Source organism: Melospiza melodia, assembly GCF_035770615.1.
Source record: "Melospiza melodia melodia isolate bMelMel2 chromosome 17 unlocalized genomic scaffold, bMelMel2.pri SUPER_17_unloc_1, whole genome shotgun sequence".
NCBI classification, from domain to species: domain Eukaryota; kingdom Metazoa; phylum Chordata; class Aves; order Passeriformes; family Passerellidae; genus Melospiza; species Melospiza melodia.
The window spans coordinates 908,133-931,500 of record NW_026948502.1 but is presented as its reverse complement, the minus strand read 5'-3'; the positions used below and the strand labels follow the sequence as shown (position 1 = coordinate 931,500).

The following is a 23,368-nucleotide window of genomic DNA, read 5'->3' as shown; positions in this document are numbered from 1 at the left end:
GGGGGATGTGGAGCCCCAGTTTGGGGGATGTGGAGCCCCAGTTTGGGGGGATGTGGAGCCCCAGTTTGGGGGGATGTGGAGCCCCAGTTTGGGGGATGTGGAGCCCCAGTTTGGGGGATGTGGAGCCCCAGTTTGGGGGATGTGGAGCCCCAGTTGGGGGAATGTGGAGCCCCAGTTTGGGGGATGTGGAGCCCCAGTTTAGGGGATGTGGAGCCCCAGCTCAGCTCTGTCAGTTCCACCCCCGATGCTCCATTTACCTCGGCCAGCTCACGGATCTCCTCCTCCCGCTCCTGCAGCCGCTGCTCAGCCCTCAGAACCTTCTCCTTCTCCAGCCTCAGCTCCCTCCAGGCCTCCTCCAGCTCCTCCCTGTCCCTGGCGAGCTGCTCCTCCTTGGATCTCAGCTCCCTGCTCCGCAACTTCAGCTCTGCCTGATCCTTTGGGGGGACAGCAAACCTCACCTGTCCCGTCCTTTGGAGCAGCAGGAGGAGGAGAAGGTGGTTTAGGAACCCCGGGTGCCCACGGGGACCTTGGCCAGGCTCCTCAGCGCCGCGTCCAGGCCCAGGGCGCGCTCCCGGTGCTGCTCGTCCCGCTCCCGGCCCAGCCGCTCCCGCTGCCGGAGCTCGGCCCACGCGGCCGCCAGGCGCCGCCGCTCCTCGGAGCGCTCCCGGAGCTCCGCCCGCTGCTCCTCCAGGCACGCTGCCTGCGGGACCGGGGACAGCTCCAGGAGCCGCTTCCCGCGGGGCTTGCCCTCCTACAGCCCGGCCCTGCCGCTCACAGAGCGGAATTCCAGAGGCTGCTCCAGCCCGGGAGCTCCAGCCCCGTGTGGGCACCCAGAGGGCTCGACCTGGCCTGTTCTGAGCCCCTTCCAGATCCCGTCCTGCTGGTTCTGAGCCTCTTCCTGATCCCATCCTGGTAGTTCTGAGCCCCTTCCTGATCCCATCCTGGTAGTTCTGAGCCCCTTCCAGATCCCGTCCTGCTGGTTCTGAGCCCCTTCCAGATCCCATCCTGCTGGTTCTGAGCCTCTTCCTGATCCCATCCTGCTGGTTCTGAGCCTCTTCCTGATCCCATCCTGCTGGTTCTGAGCCCCTTCCAGATCGATCCCATCCTGCTGGTTCTGAGCTCCTTCCAGATCCCATCCTGGTAGTTCTGAGCCCCTTCCTGATCCCATCCTGGTAGTTCTGAGCCTCTTCCTGATCCCATCCTGCTGGTTCTGAGCCCCTTCCTGATCCCATCCTGCTGGTTCTGATCCCATCCTGCTGGTTCTGAGCCCCTTCCAGATCGATCCCATCCTGCTGGTTCTGAGCTCCTTCCTGATCCCATCCTGGTAGTTCTGAGCCCCTTCCTGATCCCATCCTGGTAGTTCTGAGCCTCTTCCTGATCCCATCCTGGTAGTTCTGAGCCTCTTCCTGATCCCATCCTGGTAGTTCTGAGCCTCTTCCTGATCCCATCCTGCTGGTTCTGAGCCCCTTCCTGATCCCATCCTGCTGGTTCTGAGCCCCTTCCAGATCCCATCCTGCTGGTTCTGAGCCCCTTCCTGATCCCATCCTGCTGGTTCTGAGCCCCTTCCAGCCCTGAGCCCTTTTCCCTTCCAGCTCCAAGCCCTGCTCCCATGCCACCCGGTCCTGAGCCCCTTTCCCTGTCCTGGCTGGTCCTGAGCCCCTCTTCCAGTCCCACTCTCACCCAGCTGGTTCTGAACCCCTTCCAGTTTCCATCCTGGCTGGTTCTGAGCCCGTTCAAGCCCCGAGCCCTGCGGGACCGGGGACAGCTCCAGGAGCTGGGTTTGCCCTCCTCCTGCAGCTCCAGGAGCCGGGTTTGCCCTCCTGCAGCTCCAGGAGCCGGGTTTGCCCTCCTACAGCCCCAGGAGCTGGGTTTGCCCTCCTCCTGCAGCTCCAGGAGCTGGGTTTGCCCTCCTGCAGCCCCAGGAGCTGGGTTTGCCCTCCTACAGCTCCAGGAGCTGGGTTTGCCCTCCTCCTGCAGCTCCAAGAGCTGGGTTTGCCCTCCTGCAGCCCCAGGAGCTGGGTTTGCCCTCCTCCGGCAGCTCCAGGAGCTGGGTTTGCCCTCCTACAGCTCCAGGAGCTGGGTTTGCCCTCCTGCAGCCCCAGGAGCTGGGTTTGCCCTCCTGCAGCCCCAGGAGCTGGGTTTGCCCTCCTGCAGCTCCAGGAGCTGGGTTTGCCCTCCTCCTGCAGCTCCAGGAGCTGGGTTTGCCCTCCTGCAGCCCCAGGAGCTGGGTTTGCCCTCCTCCTGCAGCCCCAGGAGCTGGGTTTGCCCTCCTGCAGCCCCAGGAGCTGGGTTTGCCCTCCTACAGCTCCAGGAGCTGGGTTTGCCCTCCTCCTGCAGCCCCAGGAGCTGGGTTTGCCCTCCTCCTGCAGCTCCAAGAGCTGGGTTTGCCCTCCTGCAGCCCCAGGAGCTGGGTTTGCCCTCCTACAGCCCCAGGAGCTGGGTTTGCCCTCCTCCTGCAGCTCCAGGAGCTGGGTTTGCCCTCCTGCAGCCCCAGGAGACGGGTTTGCCCTCCTGTAGCTCCAAGAGCCGGGTTTGCCCTCCTACAGCCCGGCCCTGCCGCTCACAGAGCAAAATTCCAGAGGCTGCTCCGGCCCCGTGTGGGCATCCAGAGGACTTGACCTGGCTGGTTCTGAGCCCCTTTCCTGGTCCCACTCCCATCCTGGCTCGTCCTGAGCCCTTTTCCCGGTCCTGGCTGGTTCTGAGCCCCCTCCCCACCCCAGTCCCTCTCAGAGCGGGTCCAGGCCCCCACCCCGGCATCCCCCAGTGGTTCCCTGGGGAAGCCGCAGCCCCTCCCTGCTCGGGGCTCACCTGGGGCTGTCCCTGCTCACCTGGGGCTCACCTGGGGCTCAGCTGGGCCCTGTCCCTGCTCACCTGGGGCCCACCTGGGGCCCCGTCCCTGCTCACCTGGGGCTCACCTGGGCCTGTCCCTGCTCACCCGGGGCTCACCTGGGCCTGTCCCTGCTCACCTGGGGCTCCCCTGGGCATGTCCCCACTCACTTGGGCTCCCCTGGGCCCTGTCCCTGCTCACCTGGGGCTCCCCTGGGCGTGTCCCCGCTCACCTGGGGCTCCCCTGGGTGTGTCCCTGCTCTCCTGGGGCTCACCTGGGGCTGTCCCTGCTCACCTGGAGCTCACCTGGGCGTGTCCCTGCTCACCTGGGGCTCACCTGGGCATGTCCCCACTCACTTGGGCTCCCCTGGGCGTGTCCCTGCTCACCTGGGGCTCACCTGGGACTCCCCTGAGGCTCACCTGGGGCCCTGTCCCTGCTCACTTGGGGCTCACCTGGGCCTGTCCCTGCTCACCTGGGGCTCACCTGGGCATGTCCCCGCTCACTTGGGCTCCCCTGTGCATGTCCCTGCTCACCTGGGGCTCACCTGGGTGTGTCCCTGCTCACCTGGGGCTCCCCTGGGCCTGTCCCTGCTCACCTGGGGCTCACCTGGGCCCTGTCCCTGCTCACCTGGGGCTCCCCTGGGCCTGTCCCTGCTCACCTGGGGCTCACCTGGGCCCTGTCCCCGCTCACCTGGGGCTCACCTGGGCCCTGTCCCCGCTCACCTTGGCCTCGTCCAGCGCCGCCCTCTCCATGGCCAGCAGCTGAGCCGAGAGCCGGCGCTGCTCCTCCAGCGCCTCCTGCAGGGAATCCGCACGGCTGCGCTCGGCCACGGCGCGACGGCGCTCCTGGGGGAACAGGGGCAGTGGCATGGGGACAGGGGGACAGGGACAGGGATATTGGAAGCAGCGCTCCTGGGGAGGCACCGAGAGTGGGATGGGGACAGGGATGGGGACAGGGGACATGGATGGGGACAGGGGACAGGGACACAGGGAGTGGCGCTCCTGGGGAGATATCAGGAGTGGGATGGGGACAGGGACAGGGAATGGGGGATGGGGATAGGGACAGGATGGGGACAGGGGATAGGGACAGGGACACAGGATGTGGACATGGGACACGGACATGAACAGCAACAGGGACAGGAGACAGGGACAGAGGGACAGGGACAGAGATGGGGACAGGAGACAGCCACAGCTCGGGGACGGGGCCTCACCTGCTCCAGAAGCTGCTCCCGCTCCCCCAGCCTGGTCTCCAGGTCAGCCACGGCCTCCTGGAGCCGGCTCTGCTCCCGCTCCGCGTCCCGCTGCTGCCAGCAGAGCCTGGCCTGGAGCGCTGCCAGGGGCAGCCGGGAGGCAGGAGCTGGGATCACCCATGTTCCTGCTCAATCCCAGGACAGCAATATCCCACAGGGAAAAGCCCCATCTCCTGCTCCATCCCACCCCAGGACAGCAATATCCCACGGGAAAAAACCCCGTGTTCCTGCTCAATCCAACCCCAGGACAGCAATATCCCACAGGGAAAAACCCCTCTGTTCCTGCTCCATCCCATCCCAGGACAGCAATATCCCACAGGGAAAAACCCCTCTGTTCCTGCTCCATCCCATCCCAGGACAGCAATATCCCACAGGGAAAAACCCCGTGTTCCTGCTCCATCCCATCCCAGGACAGCAATATCCCACAGGGAAAAACCCCGTGTTCCTGCTCCATCCCATCCCAGGACAGCAATATCCCACAGGGAAAAACCCCATGTTCCTGCTCAATCTAATCCCAGGACAGCAATATCCCACAGGGAAAAACCCCGTGTTCCTGCTCCATCCCACCCCAGGACAGCAATATCCCACAGGGAAAAACCCCTCTGTTCCTGCTCCATCCCATCCCAGGACAGCAATATCCCACAGGGAAAAACCCCGTGTTCCTGCTCCATCCCATCCCAGGACAGCAATATCCCACAGGGAAAAACCCCGTGTTCCTGCTCCATCCCACCCCAGGACTGCAATATCCCACAGGGAAAAACCCCTCTGTTCCTGCTCCATCCCATCCCAGGACAGCAATATCCCACAGGGAAAAACCCTCTGTTCCTGCTCCATCCCACCCCAGGACAGCAATATCCCACAGGGAAAAACCCCGTGTTCCTGCTCCATCCCACCCCAGGACAGCAATATCCCATAGGGAAAAACCCCTCTGTTCCTGCTCCATCCCATCCCAGGACAGCAATATCCCACAGGGAAAAACCCCGTGTTCCTGCTCCATCCCACCCCAGGACAGCAATATCCCACAGGGAAAAACCCCATGTTCCTGCTCAATCCAATCCCATGCCAGAACACGGAAATCCCACAGGGAAACCCCTCCATGTTCCTGCTCCATCTCATCTCATCCCATCCCATCCCATCCCATCCCATCCCATCCCATCCCATCCCATCCCATCCCATCCCATCCCATCCCATCCCATCCCATCCCATCCCAGGGAGATCCCTCTGTGGGATCTGGATCAGGACTTTGCCAGCCTCAGCTCCCAGCCTCTGGTTCGCCAGGGACAACTCAAATTCTGTGAATTCGGTGCATTCTGTGACTTCCATGAATTCTGAAAATTCTGTGAATTCCGTGAATTCTGAAAATTCTGTGAATTTTGTAAATTCTGTGAATTCTGTAAATTCTGAGAATTCTACAAATTCTCTGAATTCTGCAAATTATGTGAATTCTGCAAATTTTGTGAATTTTGTAGTCTGTGAATTCTGTAAAGTCTGAGAATTCTACAAATCTATATATTCCATTAATTCCATGAACTCTGCGAATCCAGTGAATTCCATTAATTCTGTGAACTCTGTGAATTCAGTGAATTCCATGAATTCTGCAAATTCATTGAATTCTGTGACTTCCGTGAATTCTGAGAATTCTGAAAATTCTGTGAATCCCATGAATTCTATGAATTCCATGAATTCCGTGAATTCTGCAGACTCGGTGAATTCTGTAAATTCTGAGAATTCTACAAACTCTGTGAATTCCAAGAATCCAGTGAATTCTGTGAACTCTGTAAATTCTAAGAATTCTACAAATTCTGTGAATTCCATTAATTCTGTGAACTCTGTGAATTCAGTGAACTCTGTAATTCTGTAAATTCTGTGAACTCTGAGAATTCCATGAATTCTGTGAACTGTCCCCGTTTCCTGGGATCCATTGGGATCCCAGACGGAGCTGAGCCCCTGTTCGAGCATCACTTGCCACCCTGGCCAGGATCCCTCCAGGAGGGCTGGGACAGGGATCTGCAGCCCCAGGGATCCTTTGGGATCCTTCTAGACACCAGGATCTGTCCCGGGACCCTCTGGATTCAGTGAATTCAGTGAATTCTGTGAAATCTGTGAATTCAGTGAATTCTGTGAATTCTGTGAAACCTGTGAATTCCATTAATTCAGTTAATCCTGTGAACTCTGTGAATTCCGTGAATTCTTTGAAATCTGTGAATTCCATTAATTCCATTAATTCAGTGAATTCAGTGAAATCTGTGAATTCCATGAATTCTGAGAATTCTGTGAACTTTTCCCGTTCCCTGGGGATCCCGGACAGAGCCCAGCCCCTGTTCGAGCGCCATTCCCCACTCAGCCCAGCAGAGCCCCTGGCCAGGATCCCCCCCAGGAGGGCTCGGACAGGGATCTGCAGCCCCAGGGATCCTTTGGGATCCTTCTGGACACCGGGATCTGTCCCGGGACCGTCTGGATCCCATGGGATCAGCTCTGGGATGGAGCAGAGGGTCCCACTGGAATGATGCACTCGGAGGGAATTTACCTGTGAGGGAATTTACCTGAGAGCTGCTTGTCCTGCTCCTGGGGTCTGGGGTGGTCCTGGGGTCTGGGGTGATCCTGAGTTGTGGGGTGGTTCTGGGATCTGGCGTGGTCCTGTGATCTGGGGTGATCCAAAGATCTGGGGTGATCCATGGGTCTGGGGTGACCCAGGGGTCTGGGGTGATCCTGGGGTGATTCTGGGGTGATCCTGGGGTCTGGGATGGTTCTGGGATCTGGGGTGATCCTGGGATCAGGGGTGATCCTGGGGTCTGGGGTGTTCCAGGAATCTGGAATGACCCAGGGATCTGAGGTGATCATGGGGTCTGAGGTGACCCAGGGTGATTCTGGGGTGATGGAGGGCTCTGGGATGATCCTGAGGCCTGGGGTGTTCCAGGGATCTGGGGTGTTCCAGGGATTCAGGGTGTTCCTGGGCTCTGGAGTGATCCAGGGGTCTGGGGATGACCCTGGGGTTTGGAGTGATTCAGGGACCTGGGGTGACCAAGGGTGATTCTGGGGTGATCCAGGATGATTCTGAGGTGACCCAGGGTGATTCTGGAATTATCCAGAATTCTGGGATTGTCCCAGGGATGATTCAGGGATCTGGGGTGATCCTGGGGTCTGCGGTGATCCAGGGTGATCCTGGGGTGAGGGGTGATCCAGGGATTTGGGGTGCTCCAGGAATCTGGGGTGATCCTGGGGTTGCAGGTGGTCCTCTGCCCTGGGGTGATCCAGGGGTCTGGGGTGCTCCTGACATTCGGGGATCTGGGGTGCTCCTGAGATTCAGGGTGATCCAGGGATTTGGGATGATCCCGGGATCTGGGGTGATCCTGGGGTCTGGAATGATCCAGGGATCAGGGGTGATCCTGGGGTCTGGGGAGATCCAGGGTGATTCTGGGGTGATCATGGGATCAGGGGTGATCCTGGGGTCTGGGGAGATCCAGGGTGATTCTGGGGTGATCATGGGATCAGGGGTGATCCTGGGGTCTGGGGTGTTCTGGGGTGATTCAGGGTGTTCCTGGGGTGTTCCTGGGGTGATTCAGGGATCTGGGGTGTTCCTGGGGTGATCCCATGTCCCGGGGTGCCCCAGGTAAGGAGCAGGGATCTGGTAGCACAGGTGAGCCCCCGTTCGTTACCTGGGGCAGCTCTCCGGGAGCTCCTGCAGGGCCTGTCCCCGCCACCGTGCCCGCTCCAGCTCCAGCGCCCGCACCTGGTGGCAACGGCACGGGCTCCAGGTGCCACCCTGGGCAAGGAGCCCCCATGGGCACCTTCGTTTCCCCGTGTGGCTGGGATCCCAGGTGACACACACAGGTGACCCCAAAGGTGGACCCCACAGGTGACATCCCCAGGTGACATCCCCAGGTGAAACCCCACAGGTGACCTCCCAGGTGACACCTCCCAGATGACACCTCCCAGTGACACATCCCAGTGACACCTTCAGGTGACCCCACAGGTGACACCCCACAGGTGACACCCCACAGATGACAGCCCCAGGTGACCCTTCAGGAGACCCCTGCAGGTGACCCCACAAGTGACACCTCCCAGTGACCCCCCAGGTGACCCCCCAGGTGACACCCACAGGTGACATCCCCAAACCCCCCCAGGTGACCCTCCAGGAGACCCCTGCAGGTGACCCCACAGGTGACACCTCCCAGTGACCATCACAGGTGACACCCACAGGTGACACCCACAGGTGACACCCACAGGTGACATCTCCAAACCCCCACAGGTGACCCACAGGTGACCCCTCAGCCTCACCTGGTTCTCCAGCTCCTCCAGCCGGGCCTGGAGGGTCTGCAGGGCGACCCCACAGCCGGGATGGTCCTGGGAATGGAGAGATCCCAAATCCTTGTGGGGCCGGGGTGGGAGAGATCCCAAATCCTTGTGGGGCTGGGGTGGGAGAGATCCCAAATCCTTGTGGGGAATGGATGAGAGAGATCCCAGATCCTTGAGGTGGGGCTGGGATGGGAGAGATCCCAAATCCTCCTTGTGGAGCTGGGATGGGAGAGATCCCAGATCCTCCTGGTGGGGCTGGGATGGGAGAGATCCCAAATCCTTGTGGGGAATGGATGGGAGAGATCCCAAATCCTTGTGGGGCTGGGGTGGGAGAGATCCCAAATCCTCCTGGTGGGATGGGAGAGATCCCAAATCCTTGTGGGGCTGGGATAGGAGAGATCCCAGATCCTTGTGGGGCTGGGATAGGAGAGATCCCAAATCCTCCTGGTGGGACTGGGATGGGAGAGATCCCAAATTCTTGTGGGGAATGGATGGGAGAGATCCCAAATCCTTGTGGGGCTGGGGTGGGAGAGATCCCAAATCCTCCTGGTGGGATGGGAGAGATCCCAAATCCTTGTGGGGCTGGGATAGGAGAGATCCCAAATCCTGGTGAGGCTGGGATGGGAGAGATCCCAAATCCTTGTGGGGAATGGATGAGAGAGATCCCAGATCCTTGAGGTGGGGCTGGGATGGGAGAGATCCCAAATCCTTGTGGGGCTGGGATGGGAGATCCCAAATCCTTGTGGGGAATGGATGGGAGAGATCCCAAATCCTCCTTGTGGGGCCGGGGTTGGAGAGATCCCAAATCCTGGTGGGGCTGGGATGGGAGAGATCCCAAATCCTGGTGAGGCTGGGATGGGAGAGATCCCAAATCCTTGTGGGGCTGGGATGGGAGATCCCAAATCCTTGTGGGGAATGGATGGGAGAGATCCCAAATCCCTGTGGGGAATGGATGGGGGAGATCCCAAATCCTTGTGGGGCCCGGATGGAAGAGATCCCAAATCCCTGTGAGGCTGGGATGGGAGGGCTCCAGGACCCACCTGGCGTTGTTGGGATGGGGAGGATCCCAGATTCGCCTGGTGCCTCCGGGCTGGGAACGCTGCGGGAAGCTCTGGGCAGAGCCAGGACGGGAGAGCTCGGGGATTCTCCGGGCGGGACGGGGCTGGATCCCACACCAGATCCTCCTGTGGGATACGGGGATGCTCCAGGAGGGGCCTGGGACGGGCAGCTCCCCTCTCTGGGAATGCTGATCCATGCCCAGATCCCAAGGGATCCCCGGGATCCTCCCTGTTCCTGGCCCAGCACTCACCTGGGCGGGCGTGGCATGACCCGGCACCTCCTGCACGGCTGGGGTGGAAAATGGGACAAAGCCATCACTGGGATACGCGGGAGGAACGGAACCATCCCATCCCATCCCATCCCATCCCATCCCATCCCATCCCATCCCATCCCATTATCCCATTATCCCATTCCATCGATCTCATCAACCCCATCCCATGGTCCCATCCCATGATCCCATCCCATCCCATCCCAAGGATTCCATGGATCCCATCCCATCCCATGATGCAATCCCATCCATCCTATCCCATAGACCCAATCCCATGGATGCCATCCCATCCCATTGATCCCATCCCATTGTGCCATCCCATCCGATCTTATGGATCACAACACATTAATCCCATTGATCCTATCCCATCCTGTTATCCTGATATCACATGATCCCAGTCCATTGTCCTGTTACCCCATTCTTCCATCCTGTTATCCCATTATCCTGTTATCCCATTATCCTGTTACCCCATTATACCATTCTCCTGTTATCCCATTATCCCATCATCCCATCCCGTTATCCCGTTATCCCATCATCCCATCACATTATCCCATCCCATGATCCCATCCCATTATCCCCATTTCCCATTATCCTGTTATCTTGTTATCCCATCATCCCATCCCGTTATCCCGTTATCCCATTATCCTATTATCCCATTATCCCATCCCATTATCCCAATTTCCCATTATCCTGTTATCCCATCCCATTATTCCGTTATTCTATTATCCTGTTATCCCATTATCCCACCCCATCATCCCATGATCCCATCCCGTTATCCCATTATCCTATTATCCCATTATCCCATCCCATTATCCCAATTTCCCATTATCCTGTTATCCCATCCCATTATTCCGTTATTCTATTATCCTGTTATCCCATTATCCCATTATCCCACCCCATCATCCCATGATCCCATCCCGTTATCCCATTATCCCATCTCGTTATCCCATCCCACGATCCCATCCTGATATCCCATGATCCCATCCCATGATCCCAATTTCCATTTTCCTGTTATCCTGTTATCCCATCCCATTATTCCATTATCCTATTATCCTGTTATCCCATTATACCACTATCCCAATATCCCATTATCCCATCCCATTATCCCACTATCTTGTTATCCCACTATCCCACTATCCCATGATCCCATGATCCTATTATCCCGCTATCCCACAATCCCGCTATCCCGTTATCCCGATATCCCACTATCCCATGATCCCATGGTCCCATGATCCTATTATACTGCTATCCCATTATCCCGCTATGCCACAATCCCGTTATCCCGTTATCCCGATATCCCACTATCCCATGGTCCCATGGTCCCATGATCCTATTATACTGCTATCCCATTATCCCGCTATCCCACAACCCCGCTATCCCGTTATCCCGATATCCCACTATCCCATGATCCCATGGTCCCACGATCCTAGTATACTGCTATCCCACAATCCCGCTATCCCGTTATCCCCATATCCCACTATCCCATGATCCCATGGTCCCATGATCCTATTATACTGCTATCCCATTATCCCGCTATCCCACAATCCCGCTATCCCGTTATCCCGATATCCCACTATCCCATGATCCCCTGGCACAGCTCCCCATGTGTCCCTGCCCAGACCAGGGGACCTCTGAGGACACCTGGGGGGTGACAGAGCCTCACCTGCTGCCGCCTGTGACATCCGTGTGACCTGTGCCGTGTCACCTGCTGATACCTGTGCCACCTGTGCCGTGTCACCTGGTGCCACCTGTGCCTCCTGTGCCGTGTCACCTGGTGCCACCTGCCCGAGGGGGAGCTCCAGCCTGGGGGGGAACAAATCCCAGGGGAGAGTCAGGGGGGTGGGGCCTGGCCTGTGACACCTGTGGCACCTGTGTGTCACCTCTGCCACCTGTGGCACCTGTGTGTCACCTCTGCCACCTGTGACACCTGTGTGACACCTGTGCCACCCATGCTGTGCCATCTGTGCCACCTGGGTCACCTCTGTCACCTGGGTCACCTGTGCCATGTCACCTGCACCGCCTGTGTCATCTCTGTCACCTGTGCTGTGTCACCTGTGCCACCTAGGTCACCTGTGCCACCTGAGTCACGTGTGCCACCTGGGTCACCTGTGTCAACTCTGTCACTTGTGCCACCTGTGTCACTTGTGCTGTATCATCTCTGTCACCTGTGCCACCCCTGTTGCGTCAGCTGTGCCACCTGTGTCACCTGTCACCTGTGCTGTGCCACCCGTGTCACTTGTGTCATGTCAACCTGTGCAACCTGTGCCATGTCACCTGCATCACCTGTCACCTGTACTACCTGTGTCACCTATGGCACTTGTGTCATGTCATGTGTGTCACCTGGGTCACCTGTGCCACCTCTGTCACCTGTGCTGTGTCACCTGTGTCACCTGTACCACCTGTGTCACCTATGTCAGCTGTGCCATGTCATCTGTGTAACCTGTGCCATCTGTGTCACCTGGGTCACCTCTGTCACCTGTGCCACCTGTACCATGTCATCTCTGCCACCTGAGTCACCTGTGTCACCTGTGCTGTGTCACCTCTGTCACCTGTGCCACCTGCATTGTGTCACTTGTGCCATCTGTGTCACCTCTGTCACCTGTGCCATGTCATCTGTGCCACCTGTGCTGGGTCACTTGTGTCACCTCTGTTACCTGTGCCATGTCACCTGTGCCACCTGTGTCACCCATGCCACCTGGGTCACCTGTGCTGTTATCTGTGTCACCTGTGCCACTTGTCCCCCTGACCTGCCCAGTGTCAGGGGTGTCACCTTTGGGACTCTGAGGGAACGGGGACACCCCAAACTTCCATCCCTGGCGTCACCTCCCCAACACTGGTCACCTGAGCCCTCCCAGGTGACACCTGGACCCTCCTAGGTGACACCTGTGTCCCATCCAGGTGACATCTGTGTCCCAGGTGACACCTGAGCCCTCCCAGGTGACAGCTGAGCCCACCCAGGTGACACCTGGACCCTTCTAGGTGACACCTGTGTCCCACCCAGGTGACATCTGTGTCCCAGGTGACACCTGAGCCCTCCCAGGTGACATCTGTGTCCCAGGTGACACCTGCACCCTCCGAGGTGACACCTGTGTCCCAGCCAGGTGAGCTGAGCCAGGGGAGCCTCCTCCTGGGAACGGGGAGGTGGGAGGAGCTCAGGTGAGGGGAATTCAGAGCAGGGACATCCCTGACACACCTGGAGGGGACACCTGGGACAGGGATGTCACCTGGGCACACCTGGGATAGTGACATCCCTGGCACACCTGGGACAGGGACATCCCTGGCACACCTGGGACAGGGACATCACCTGGGACACCTGAGACAGGGACATCACCTGGCACACCTGGGACAGGGACAGGGACATCACCTGGGGCAGGGACATCACCTGGGACACCTGGAGAACATTTGGGACAGTGATGTCACCTGGGACACCTGGGACAGGGACATCCCCTGGCACACCTGGAGGGGACTGGAACAGTGACATCACCTGGGACAGGGACATCCCCTGGCACACCTGGAGGACATTTGGGACAGTGATGTCACCTGGGGCAGGGACATCACCTGGGGCAGGGACATTCCCTGGGACACCTGGAGGAGACCTGGAACGGGGATGTCCCCCCAGACACCTAGGGGACAGCTGGGACAGTGATGTCACCTGGGACAGAGACATCACCTAGGCACACCTGGAGGAGACCTGGGATGGGGACGTCCCCCTGGACACCTGGAGGGGACTGGAACAGCGATGTCATCTGGGCACACCTGGAGGACATTCTGGGACAGGGACATCACCAGGGGCAGTGACATCCCCTGGAACACCTGGAGGACACCTGGGACAGTGATGTCACATGCCACACCTGGATCTCCTGGATGCCAGGTGGGATCTCTCAAGGGTTCCCTTTACCTGCTGGGCTCGGGGGGCTCTGGGACCCTCCAGGGGTGGGAATTCCGCAGGGATCCGGGGGCACCGGGGCCCGGGGGGTCCTCGGCCTTCAGTCCCGGGAAATCCTCATCCTTGTGTCCCAATCCTGGGAAATCCTTTTCCTTCGATCCCAATTCTGAGGGATCTTTGTTCTTCTGTCCCAGTCCTGTGGGATCCTCGTCCTTCTGTCCTGATCCCAGGAAATCCTTTTCCTTTGATCCCAGTCCAAGGAAATCCTTGTTCCTCGATCTCAATCCCGGAGGATCCTCGTCCTTTGATCCCAGTCCTGAGGGATCTTTGTCCTTCTGTCCCAGTCCTGGGAAATCCTTGTCCCGTAGTCCTGTGGGATCCTTGCTCTTCCGTCCCAATCCTGAGGGATCCTTGTCCTTTGATCCCAATCTTGGGAAATCCTCGTCCTTCGATCCAAATCCAAGGAAATCTTTGTCGCCCAATCCTGGGAAATCCTTGTCCTTTGATCCCAATCCTGAGGGATCCTTGTTCCTCTGTCCCAATCCAAGGAAATCCTCGTCCCTTGATCCAAATCCTAGAGGATCTTTGTCCTTTGATCCCAATCTTGGGAAATCCTCGTCCTTTGATCCCGATCCTGAGAGATCCTTGTTCTTCTGTCCCAATCCAAGGAAATCCTTGTCCCTCGATCCAAATCCTAGAGGATCTTTGTCCTTTGATCCCAGTCTTGGGAAATCCTCGTCCTTCTGTCCCAATCCAAGGAAATCCTTGTTTTTCTGTCCCAATCCCGGGAAATCCTCGTCCTTTGATCCCACTCCTGAGGGATCCTCGTCCTTCGATCCCAATCCAAGGAAATCCTTGTTCTTCAATCTCAGTCCTGGGTGATCCTCGTCCTTTGATCCCAATCCCTGGAAATCCTCATCCTCCTGTCCCAATCCAGTGGAATCCTTGTTCCTCTGTCCCAATCCAAGGAAGTTTTTGTCCTTTGATTCCAATCCCAGGAAATCCTCATCCTTCAGTTCCACTCCTGTGGGATCCTTGTCCTTCTGTCTCATTCCCATGGAATCCTTGTCCTTCTGTCCCATTCCTGTGGGATCCTTGTCCTTCTGTCCCATTCCCAGGAAATCGTCGTCCCCCAGCCCCAGGAAATCCTCGTCCTTCAGCCCCAGCCAATCGGCCCCGGAGGGACGTCGGGAGCTGCTCCCAACTGAGCACCTGTGGGGACAGAGGGACACTGGGGACACTGGGGACAATGGGGGGCATTGGGGGCATTGGGGACAATGGGGACAACAGAGGACACTGGGGACAATGGGGGCATTCGGGACAATGGGGACTGGGCAGGGGACAATAGGGACACTGAGGACACTGGGGACAATGGGGCACTGAGGACAATGGGGACACTGGGGACAACAGAGGACACTTGGGGACAATGGGGGCATTCGGGACAATGGGGACAATGGGGGCATTCAGGACAATGGGGACACTGGGGAACTGAGGACAATGGGGACTAGGCAGGGGACACTGGAGACAATGAGGGACAAAGGGGACAATGGGGACATTGGGGACAATGGGGGAAAATGGAGGCATAGGGGACAATAAGCACAACAAGGGCACTGGGGACAATGAGGACACTTGGTACATTAGGGACATTGGGGGACACTGGGAGACAATGGAGACAAAGGGAACACTCGGGACAATGGGGACATTGTGGACACCAGTGAGCACAAGAGGGTCACTGGGGACAATGGGGGCATTGAGGACAGTGGGAACCCTGGGGACAATGGAGGATATTGGGGACACTGAGGGACAATAAGGACAGTGGGGGACACTGGAGGACAATGGGGGACAATGGGGGCATTGGGGACAATGAGCACAAGAGGGGCACCGGGGACAATGGGGACATTGGGAGACAATGGGGACAATGGGGCGCTGGGAACAATGGGGATATGAGGGACAACGGGCACACCAGGGGCACTGGGGACATTGGGGGACAAAGGGGGCATTGGGAGACAATGGGGACAATGGAGATATGAGGGACAATGGGGACAATGGGCACCCCAGGGGCATGGGGACCCTGGGGACAGTGGGGGACAATGAGGACATTGGGGGACACTGGAGACAATGAGCACAACAGGGACACTGGGGACATTGAGGGACACTGGGGGACAATGGGGGCATTGGGGACACTGGGGACAATGGGGATATGGGGGACAATGGGGACAATGGACACCTCGGGGGCACTGGGGACATTGGGGGATACTGGGGGATATTGGGGACAACAGGGACTGGGCAGGGGTCAATGGAGACATTGGGGACGTTGGGGGCACTGGGTAAAATGGGGACATTGGGGACAATGGGTACAATGGGGACACTGGGGACAATGTGGACATCGGGGGTATTGGGGACACTGGGGGACACTAGGGGATATTGGAGACAATGGGGACATTGGAGGCATTGGGGACAATGGGGACTGAGCAGGGGACATTGGGGACAATGGGAATATGAGGGACAATGGGCACACCAGGGGCACTGGGGACAATGGGGGACAATGGGGGACAAAGGAGGCATTGGGGACACTGGGGACAATGGGGACAGTGGGCACACCAGGGGCACTGGGTACAACGGGGACACTGGGGGACAAAGGGGACAATGAGCACAACAGGAACACTGGGGACATTGGGGGACGTTGGGGGTCAAAGGGGATATTGGGGACAATGGGGACACTGGGGACAATGAGCACAATGGGGCACTGGGGACAATGGGGGCATTGAGGGCAATGGGGACATTAGGGACAATGAGCACAACAGGAACACTGGGGATATTGGGGACAATGGGGACACTGGGGGACAATGGAAATGTGAGGGACAATGGGCACCCCAGGGGCATTGGGGACACTGGGGACAATGGGGGACACTGGGGACAATGGGGGACAATGGGGACATTGAGGACAATGGGAGACAATGGGGGACACTGGGGACATTCAGGACAACAGGGGACATTCAGGACATTGGGGACATCGGGGACACAGCCAGTTGGGGACATCCCCCCCTCCCCGGTACCTCCGTCCCCGTCTCCGCCCGGTCCCCGAGGCCACCGAGGGCTCGTAGGATCCGAAGGGAAATCCCGGCCCTGCGGAACAACGGCGCACGGAATTCCCAAAAAAATCCCACAAAATTCCCAGAATTCCTGGAATTCCCAACGGGATTTCACCCTCCGGGACCCCTCCATGCTCACCTGGCTGCTCCTGCCCCTGGTTCTCCCTCTGCGGTTCCAGTTCCGCCTTTCCCGGCTGCTCCTGGGTCCTGGCGCGGCCCCTCCGGAGCCCCTGGCTGGGCACAGGTTGGGTGGCACTGAGGTGGCACTGAGGTGGCACCAGACCCCTCCCTGTCCCCGTTGTCCCCTCACCCCCGCGGCGTTCCCGGCGCGCTCCCGGCTCCGTCGCTGCCGAGCCCCAGGGAATCCATCAGGTCATCGACGTCGTCCCCAAAGGTGACATCGGCACGGGGAGGGGCTGGGGGGGGGGGGCAGTGGTGGCATCTGGGATGTCCCTGGGTGCCACCAGCACTGGGACATCTCCAGGTGACACCAGCACTGGGACATCCCTGAGTGCCACCAGCACTGGGACATCTCTGGGTGTCACCAATCACCTCTGGGACATCTCCAGGTGTCACCAACATTGGGACATCCTTGGGTGCCACCAGCACTGGGACATCCCTGGGTGTCACCAACACTGGGATATCTCTGGGTGTCACCAATCACCGCTGGGACATCTCCAGGTGTCACCAACATTGGGACATCCCTGGATGCCACCAGCACTGGGACATCCCTGGGTGTCACCAGCACTGGGACATCTCTGGGTGTCACCAACACTGGGACATCTCTGGGTGTCACCAATCATCTCTGGGACATCTCCAGGTGTCACCAATACTGGGACATCCCTGGGTGCCACCAGCACTGGGACATCCCTGGGTGTCACCAGCACTGGGACATCCCTGGGTGCCACCAGCACTGGGACATCCCTGGGTGTCACCAACTGTGGGACATCTCTGGGTGTCACCAGCACTGGGACAACTGTGGGTTGATCCCACAGCAATGGGGCTGATCCCACAGGATTGGGGTCAATCCCACAGGACTGGGGTTGATCCCGTGGCAATGGGGCTGATCCCATGGATTGGGGTTGATCCCACAGGATCGGGGTCGACCCCATGGGGTTGAGGTTGATCCCAGGGTTGATCCCACAGCAATGGGGTGGATCCCACTGGAATGGGGTTGATCCCTCAGCAATGGGGCTGATCCCACAGGATTGGGGTTGATCCCGTGGGATTTGGGTTGACCCCTCAGCAATGGGGCTGATCCCACAGGATTGGGGTTGAATCCATGGGATGGGGTTGATCCCCCAGCAATGGGGCTGATCCCAGGGTCGATCCCACAGGATCTGGGGTTGATCCCTCAGGATTGGGGTTGATCCTAGGGTCGATCCCACAGGATTTGGGGTTGATCCCTCAGGATTAGGGTCGATCCCACGGGAATTCCCGGTACCTTTTTGGGGGCCCGGCCCCTTCCCGCTGCGTTTCCCCGCTCTGGACCTGGCTCTGGCCATTCCCAGGATTTCTGCATCCAGCTCGTCCAGCTCGTCCAGCTGATCCCGGAGATCCGTGGGATCCACTGGATCCAGGTCCTGGGGATTTGTGGGATCCACTGGATCCAGGTCCTGGTTATTCGTGGGATCCACTGGATCCAGATCCTGGGGATTTGTGGGATCCATGGGATCCAGATCCCGGTGATTTGTGGGATCCATGGGATCCAGGACCTGGGGATTTGTGGGATCCGCGGGATCTTGATCCCGATGATCCATTGGATCCCGGTGATCTGTGGGATCCAGCTCCGGGTGAGGAGCAGCTCCTGCCCTCACCTGCAGCCCAGGTGGGTCCCAAATCCCTTGGGAATTCTGCCCCGCTCACCTTCGCCCCTTCCCCACTGGGAATTTCCCATTTCCCCTCCATTGGGAATTTCCTGTTCCCCATTGGGAATTTGTAATTTCCCGTTGGGAATTTCCTGGGTTTTGGGAATTTCCCTTCCCCTCATTGGGAATTTGTCATTTCCTGTTTGGGAATTGCCCATTTTTTGGGGGGGGGAATTTCCCTTCCCTCACAGGGAATTTCCCCGTTAGGAATTTGCTGTTTTTTGGGAATCTCCCATTTTTTGGAGTTTCCCAATTTTTTGGGAATTTCCAATTTCCCATTGGGGATTTCCCCTTTTTTGGAAGTTTCCTATTCCCCATTGGGTATTTCCTGTTCCCTATGGGGTATTTCCTGTTCTTTGGGAATTTCCCCATTGGGAATTTCCCATTTTCTGGTTTTGGGAATTTCCCATTTTCTGGGAATTTCCCGCTCTCCATTGGGAATTTCCTCTTTCCTGTTGGGAACTTCCTGCTTCCCATTGGGAATTTCCCATTCTTTGAGGGAATTTCCTGTTCTTTGGGAATTTCTCATTCCCCTTTGGGAATTTCTCCTCTTCCATTTAGGAATTTCCTTTTCCCGGTTGGGAATTTCTTGGGTTTTTTTGAATTTCCCATTTTTTGGAGTTTCCCATTTTTTGGGAATTTCCCCTTCCCCATTGGGTACTTCCTGTTCCCTACTGGGAATTTCCTGTTCTTTGGGAATTTCCCATTTTCTGGGAATTTCCCACTCTCCACTGACAATTCTCCATTTCCCATTTGGAATTTCCCATTTTTCTGGAATTGCTCATTCTCCGGGCAAATTTACCATTTTTTGGAATTTCCTGTTCTTTGGGAATTTCCTATCCCCTTTTGAGAATTTCCTATTCTTTGGGGGAATTTCCCTGTTCTTTAGGAATTTCCCCTCCTCCATTGGAAATGTCCTTTTCCCCATTGGGAATTTCCTCGTTTTTTTTTTTTTTTTTTAATTTCCCATTTTTAGGAATTTCCCATTTTCTGGGAATTTCCCACTCTCCATTGGGAATTTCCCATTTTTCTGGAATTGCCCATTCTTTGGGGAATTTCCCATTTTTGGGAATTTCCCCCTCTTTGGGAATTTCCAGGATTTTTTTGGATTTCCCGTTTTTTTGGAGTTTCCCATTTTTTGGGAGTTTTCAATTTTCCACTGGGTATTTCCCATTTTTTTCTTGTTTTTTTGGGCATTTCCCATTCCCTGTTGGGAATTTCCTGGGTTTGGGAATTTCCTGTTCCTTGGGAATTTCCCTTTCTCCACTGGGAATTTTCCATTTTTTTGGGCCCCAGGTGAGCTCACCTGGAGAACGAGGCTCAGCCCGGCCCCGATGGGGGAAGGGCAGGGCTGGGCCCACCTGAGCTCACCTGGACCCACCTGTGCCCACCTGGGCCCACCTGAGCTCACCTGGGATCACCCAGAACTCACCTGTGCCCACCTGTGCTCACCTGGGATCACCCAGAGCTCACCTGGACCCACCTGGGCCCACCTGAGCTCACCTGGGCTCATCTGGGATCACCCAGAGCTCACCTGTGCCCACCTGGGCTCACCTGTGCCCACCTGGGCTCACCTGCAGGAAGGAGGCACGGGAACCTCGGGAAGGCGGAGCCGGGGCCTCGTCTGGAAACAAGGGAGGGGTCAGGGATGGACACGGAGACAGGTGGGGACGGGGAGGGCAATGATCCCCCCCAGGTGATTCCCCCAGGTGAGCCCAGGGCAGGGATCCACTCCAGGTAACTCCCACGTGATCTCCACGTGACCCCAGGTGATCCCCTCAGGTGACCCCAGGGCAGGGGATTCCCTCCAGGTGATTCCCAGCTGGCCCCCAGGTGATTCCCAGGTGACCCCAGGGGATTCCCAGGTGATCCCCTCCAGGTGACCCCAGGTGGTTCTCTCCAGGTGACCCCAGGTGGTTCTCTCCAGGTGGTTCTCTCCAGGTGACCCTCCACGGTGACCCCAGGGCAGGGGATTCCCTCCAGGTGATTCCCAGCTGGCCCCCAGGTGACCCCAAGTGACCCCAGGGGATCCCCTCCAGGTGGTTCTCTCCAGGTGGTTCTCTCCAGGTGACCCCAGGTGATTCTCTCCAGGTGATTCTCTCCAGGTGACCCCAGGTGATTCTCTCCAGGTGATTCTCTCCAGGTGACCCTCCACAGGTGACCCCAGGTAATCCCCTCCAGATGACTCCCCTCAATTGACCCCAGGTGATCCCAGATGTGATTCCCAGGCGATTCCCTCCAGGTGACCCCAGGTGATCTCCCCAGGTGATCCCCTCCAGATGACCCCAAGTGATTCTCTCCAGGTGACCCCGTTGGAGCTCCCCCATTACCGTCGGATCCCAGGAGCTCCCCGAGCACGTCCTGGATGGGATCTGGAACAGGACAGAGCCCAGGTGAGCCCAGGTGGGTCCAGCTGGGCCCAGGTGTGCCCAGGTGAGCCCAGGTGGGGCCCAGGTGTGCCCAGGTGAGCCCAGGTGGGCCCAGCTGAGCCCCAAGTGAGCTCAGTTGGGGTCCAGGTGAGCCCAGATGTGCTCAGGTGTGCCCCAGGTGAGCCCCACGTGAGTCCAGGTGAGCCCCAGGTGGGCCCAGGTGTGCCCAGGTGAGCCCCAAGTGAGCCTAGGTGAGCCCCAGGTGGGGCCCAGGTGAGCACAGGTGAGCCCAGGTGTGCCCAGGTGAGCCCCAGGTGAGCCCAGGTGTGCCCAGGTGAGCCCCAGGTGAGCCCAGGTGTGCCCAGGTGAGCCCAGGTGTGCCCAGGTGAGCCCAGGTGAGCCCCAGGTGGGGCCCAGGTGAGCCCAGGTGTGCCCAGGTGAGCCCAGGTGAGCCCCAGGTGGGGCCCAGGTGAGCCCAGGTGTGCCCAGGTGGGTTCCCCATACCAGGCAGGTGGGGAAAGCTCCTGAGACATCTCACCTGTCCCACCTCACCTGTCCCATCTCACCTGTCACCTCTCACCTGTCACACCTCACCTGTCCCACCTCACCTGTCCCATCTCACCTGTCACCTCTCACCTGTCACACCTCACCTGTCCCATCTCACCTGTCACACCTCACCTGGGACATCTCACTTGTCACACCTCACCTGTCACCTCTCACCTGTCCCATCTCACCTGTCACCTCTCACCTGTCACACCTCACCTGTCACCTCTCACCTGTCCCATCTCACCTGTCACCTCTCACCTGTCCCACCTCACCTGTCCCACCTCACCTGGGACATCTCACCTGTCCCATCTCACCTGTCCCATCTCACCTGTCACACCTCACCTGTCACCTCTCACCTGTCCCACCTCACCTGGGCCATCTCACCTGTCACCTCTCATCTGTCCCATCTCACCTGTCACACCTCACCTGTCACCTCTCACCTCTCACCTCTCTGGGACATTCCCACCCCGCTCCATCCCAGCATTCCCAGGGACCCAAATCCCCTGGAGAGCAGGTGGGGACAGGTGGGGACAGGTGGGGACAGGTGGGACAGGTGAGGACAGGTGAGGACAGGTGGGACAGGTGAGGACAGGTGAGGGGCACAAAAACAGGTGAGGACAAGTGAGGACAGGTGGGGACAGGTGAGGAACACAAGGACAGGTGAGGGGGATGAGGACAGGTGAGGGGCAACAGGTGAAGGTGAGAACAGGTAAGAAAGGTCAGGACAGGTGACACCAAGTGAGGACAGGTGACACCAGGTGAGGACAGGTGACAACAGGTGAGGACAGGTGACACCAGGTGAGGACAGGTGACAGGTGAGGTGAGGACAGGTGACACCAGGTGAGGACAGGTGACAGGTGAAGTGAGGACAGGTGACACCAGGTGAGGACAGGTGACAACAGGTGAGGACAGGTGACACCAGGTGAGGACAGGTGACAGGTGAGGTGAGGACAGGTGACAGGGGAGGTGAGGACAGGTGAGACCAGGTGAGGACAGGTGACAGGTGAGGTGAGGACAGGTGCCAACACTCACCTGGGGAGCAGCTCCGGGCCCGGCCAGCCTGGGGAGAGACAAAATTCCCTGGGGAGAGACGGAAACACCGAAACCTCCCCACGGCACAGGTGAGACAGGAGGGGCTCACACCTGGATCCCATCTGGATCCCACACCTGGATTCCACATCTGGATCCCACCTGGATCCCACCTGGATCTCACACCTGGATCTCACACCTGGATCCCACATCTGGATCCCACCTGGATTCTGCACTTGTCACACCTGGACCCCACACCCGGACCCCCTCCCCGGTCTCTCCCCTCACTCACCCCGGCCCGTCCCGGCCCCTCCGCCATTCCCGGGCGGTCCCAGCTCCGCTGCCCGGTACCGGCTCCGGGACCCCGCGCTCAGCGCGGCCCTGAGGGGAGACGGAGGCGCCGCTCGGGTTCCGTTCCCGCTCCCATTCCCGGGTCCCATTCCCGTTCCCGCTCCCATTCCCGGTTCCCATTCCCCCTCCCGTTCCCGTTCCCGTTCCGGTTCCCTCTCCCGTTCCCGGTCCCCATTCCCGTTCCCTCTCCCTCTCCCATTCCCGCTCCCCGCTCCCCGTTCCCATTCCCGCCCGCGCCTCCCCCGCCTCCCTCACCCGTTCCCGCGCTCGCCATGGGCGCCGCCATATTGCGCACCGCCCCTGATGGCAGGCCCCCGCTGCCATGGTGACGGGGCTGCTCCGAGCGGCGCCTGATTGTAAACCTGCCGTTACCATAGCAACACGTCGCCCCTAAGGAAGGCCCCCGCTGCCATGGTGACGGGGCTGCCCCGCGCGGCGCCTGATTGGAAAGCCGCCGTTACCATGACGACGGCGCTACCCCGAGAAGCGCCTGCTCCGAACCTCTGTCGCGATTCTCCTCCGTATCGC

At 58.6% G+C, this 23,368-nt stretch overlaps 1 protein-coding gene across 1 annotated transcript in view; it reads right to left on the bottom strand.

Moving 5' to 3' along the window:
• The window catches only part of FBF1 (Fas binding factor 1), a 28,901-nt gene extending 5,744 nt beyond the window's left edge, over window positions 1-23,157 (bottom strand). Inside the window, exons 1-20 of the mRNA XM_063181855.1 lie at window positions 23,096-23,157; window positions 22,782-22,870; window positions 22,493-22,520; window positions 20,876-20,917; window positions 20,120-20,169; window positions 18,122-18,326; window positions 16,988-17,093; window positions 16,817-16,911; window positions 16,642-16,711; window positions 13,598-14,797; window positions 11,363-11,502; window positions 9,682-9,719; window positions 9,413-9,556; window positions 8,355-8,510; window positions 7,733-7,806; window positions 6,620-6,738; window positions 4,038-4,156; window positions 3,550-3,672; window positions 527-700; window positions 258-434 (exon numbers count right to left, since the gene is read on the bottom strand). Of these exons, the coding sequence (XP_063037925.1) occupies window positions 258-434; window positions 527-700; window positions 3,550-3,672; window positions 4,038-4,156; window positions 6,620-6,738; window positions 7,733-7,806; window positions 8,355-8,510; window positions 9,413-9,556; window positions 9,682-9,719; window positions 11,363-11,502; window positions 13,598-14,797; window positions 16,642-16,711; window positions 16,817-16,911; window positions 16,988-17,093; window positions 18,122-18,326; window positions 20,120-20,169; window positions 20,876-20,917; window positions 22,493-22,520; window positions 22,782-22,808 (3,087 nt within the window). The 5' untranslated portion in view covers window positions 22,809-22,870; window positions 23,096-23,157. The remainder of the gene's footprint in view (window positions 1-257; window positions 435-526; window positions 701-3,549; window positions 3,673-4,037; window positions 4,157-6,619; window positions 6,739-7,732; window positions 7,807-8,354; window positions 8,511-9,412; window positions 9,557-9,681; window positions 9,720-11,362; window positions 11,503-13,597; window positions 14,798-16,641; window positions 16,712-16,816; window positions 16,912-16,987; window positions 17,094-18,121; window positions 18,327-20,119; window positions 20,170-20,875; window positions 20,918-22,492; window positions 22,521-22,781; window positions 22,871-23,095) is intronic.
• Window positions 23,158-23,368: the final 211 nt, after the last annotated feature.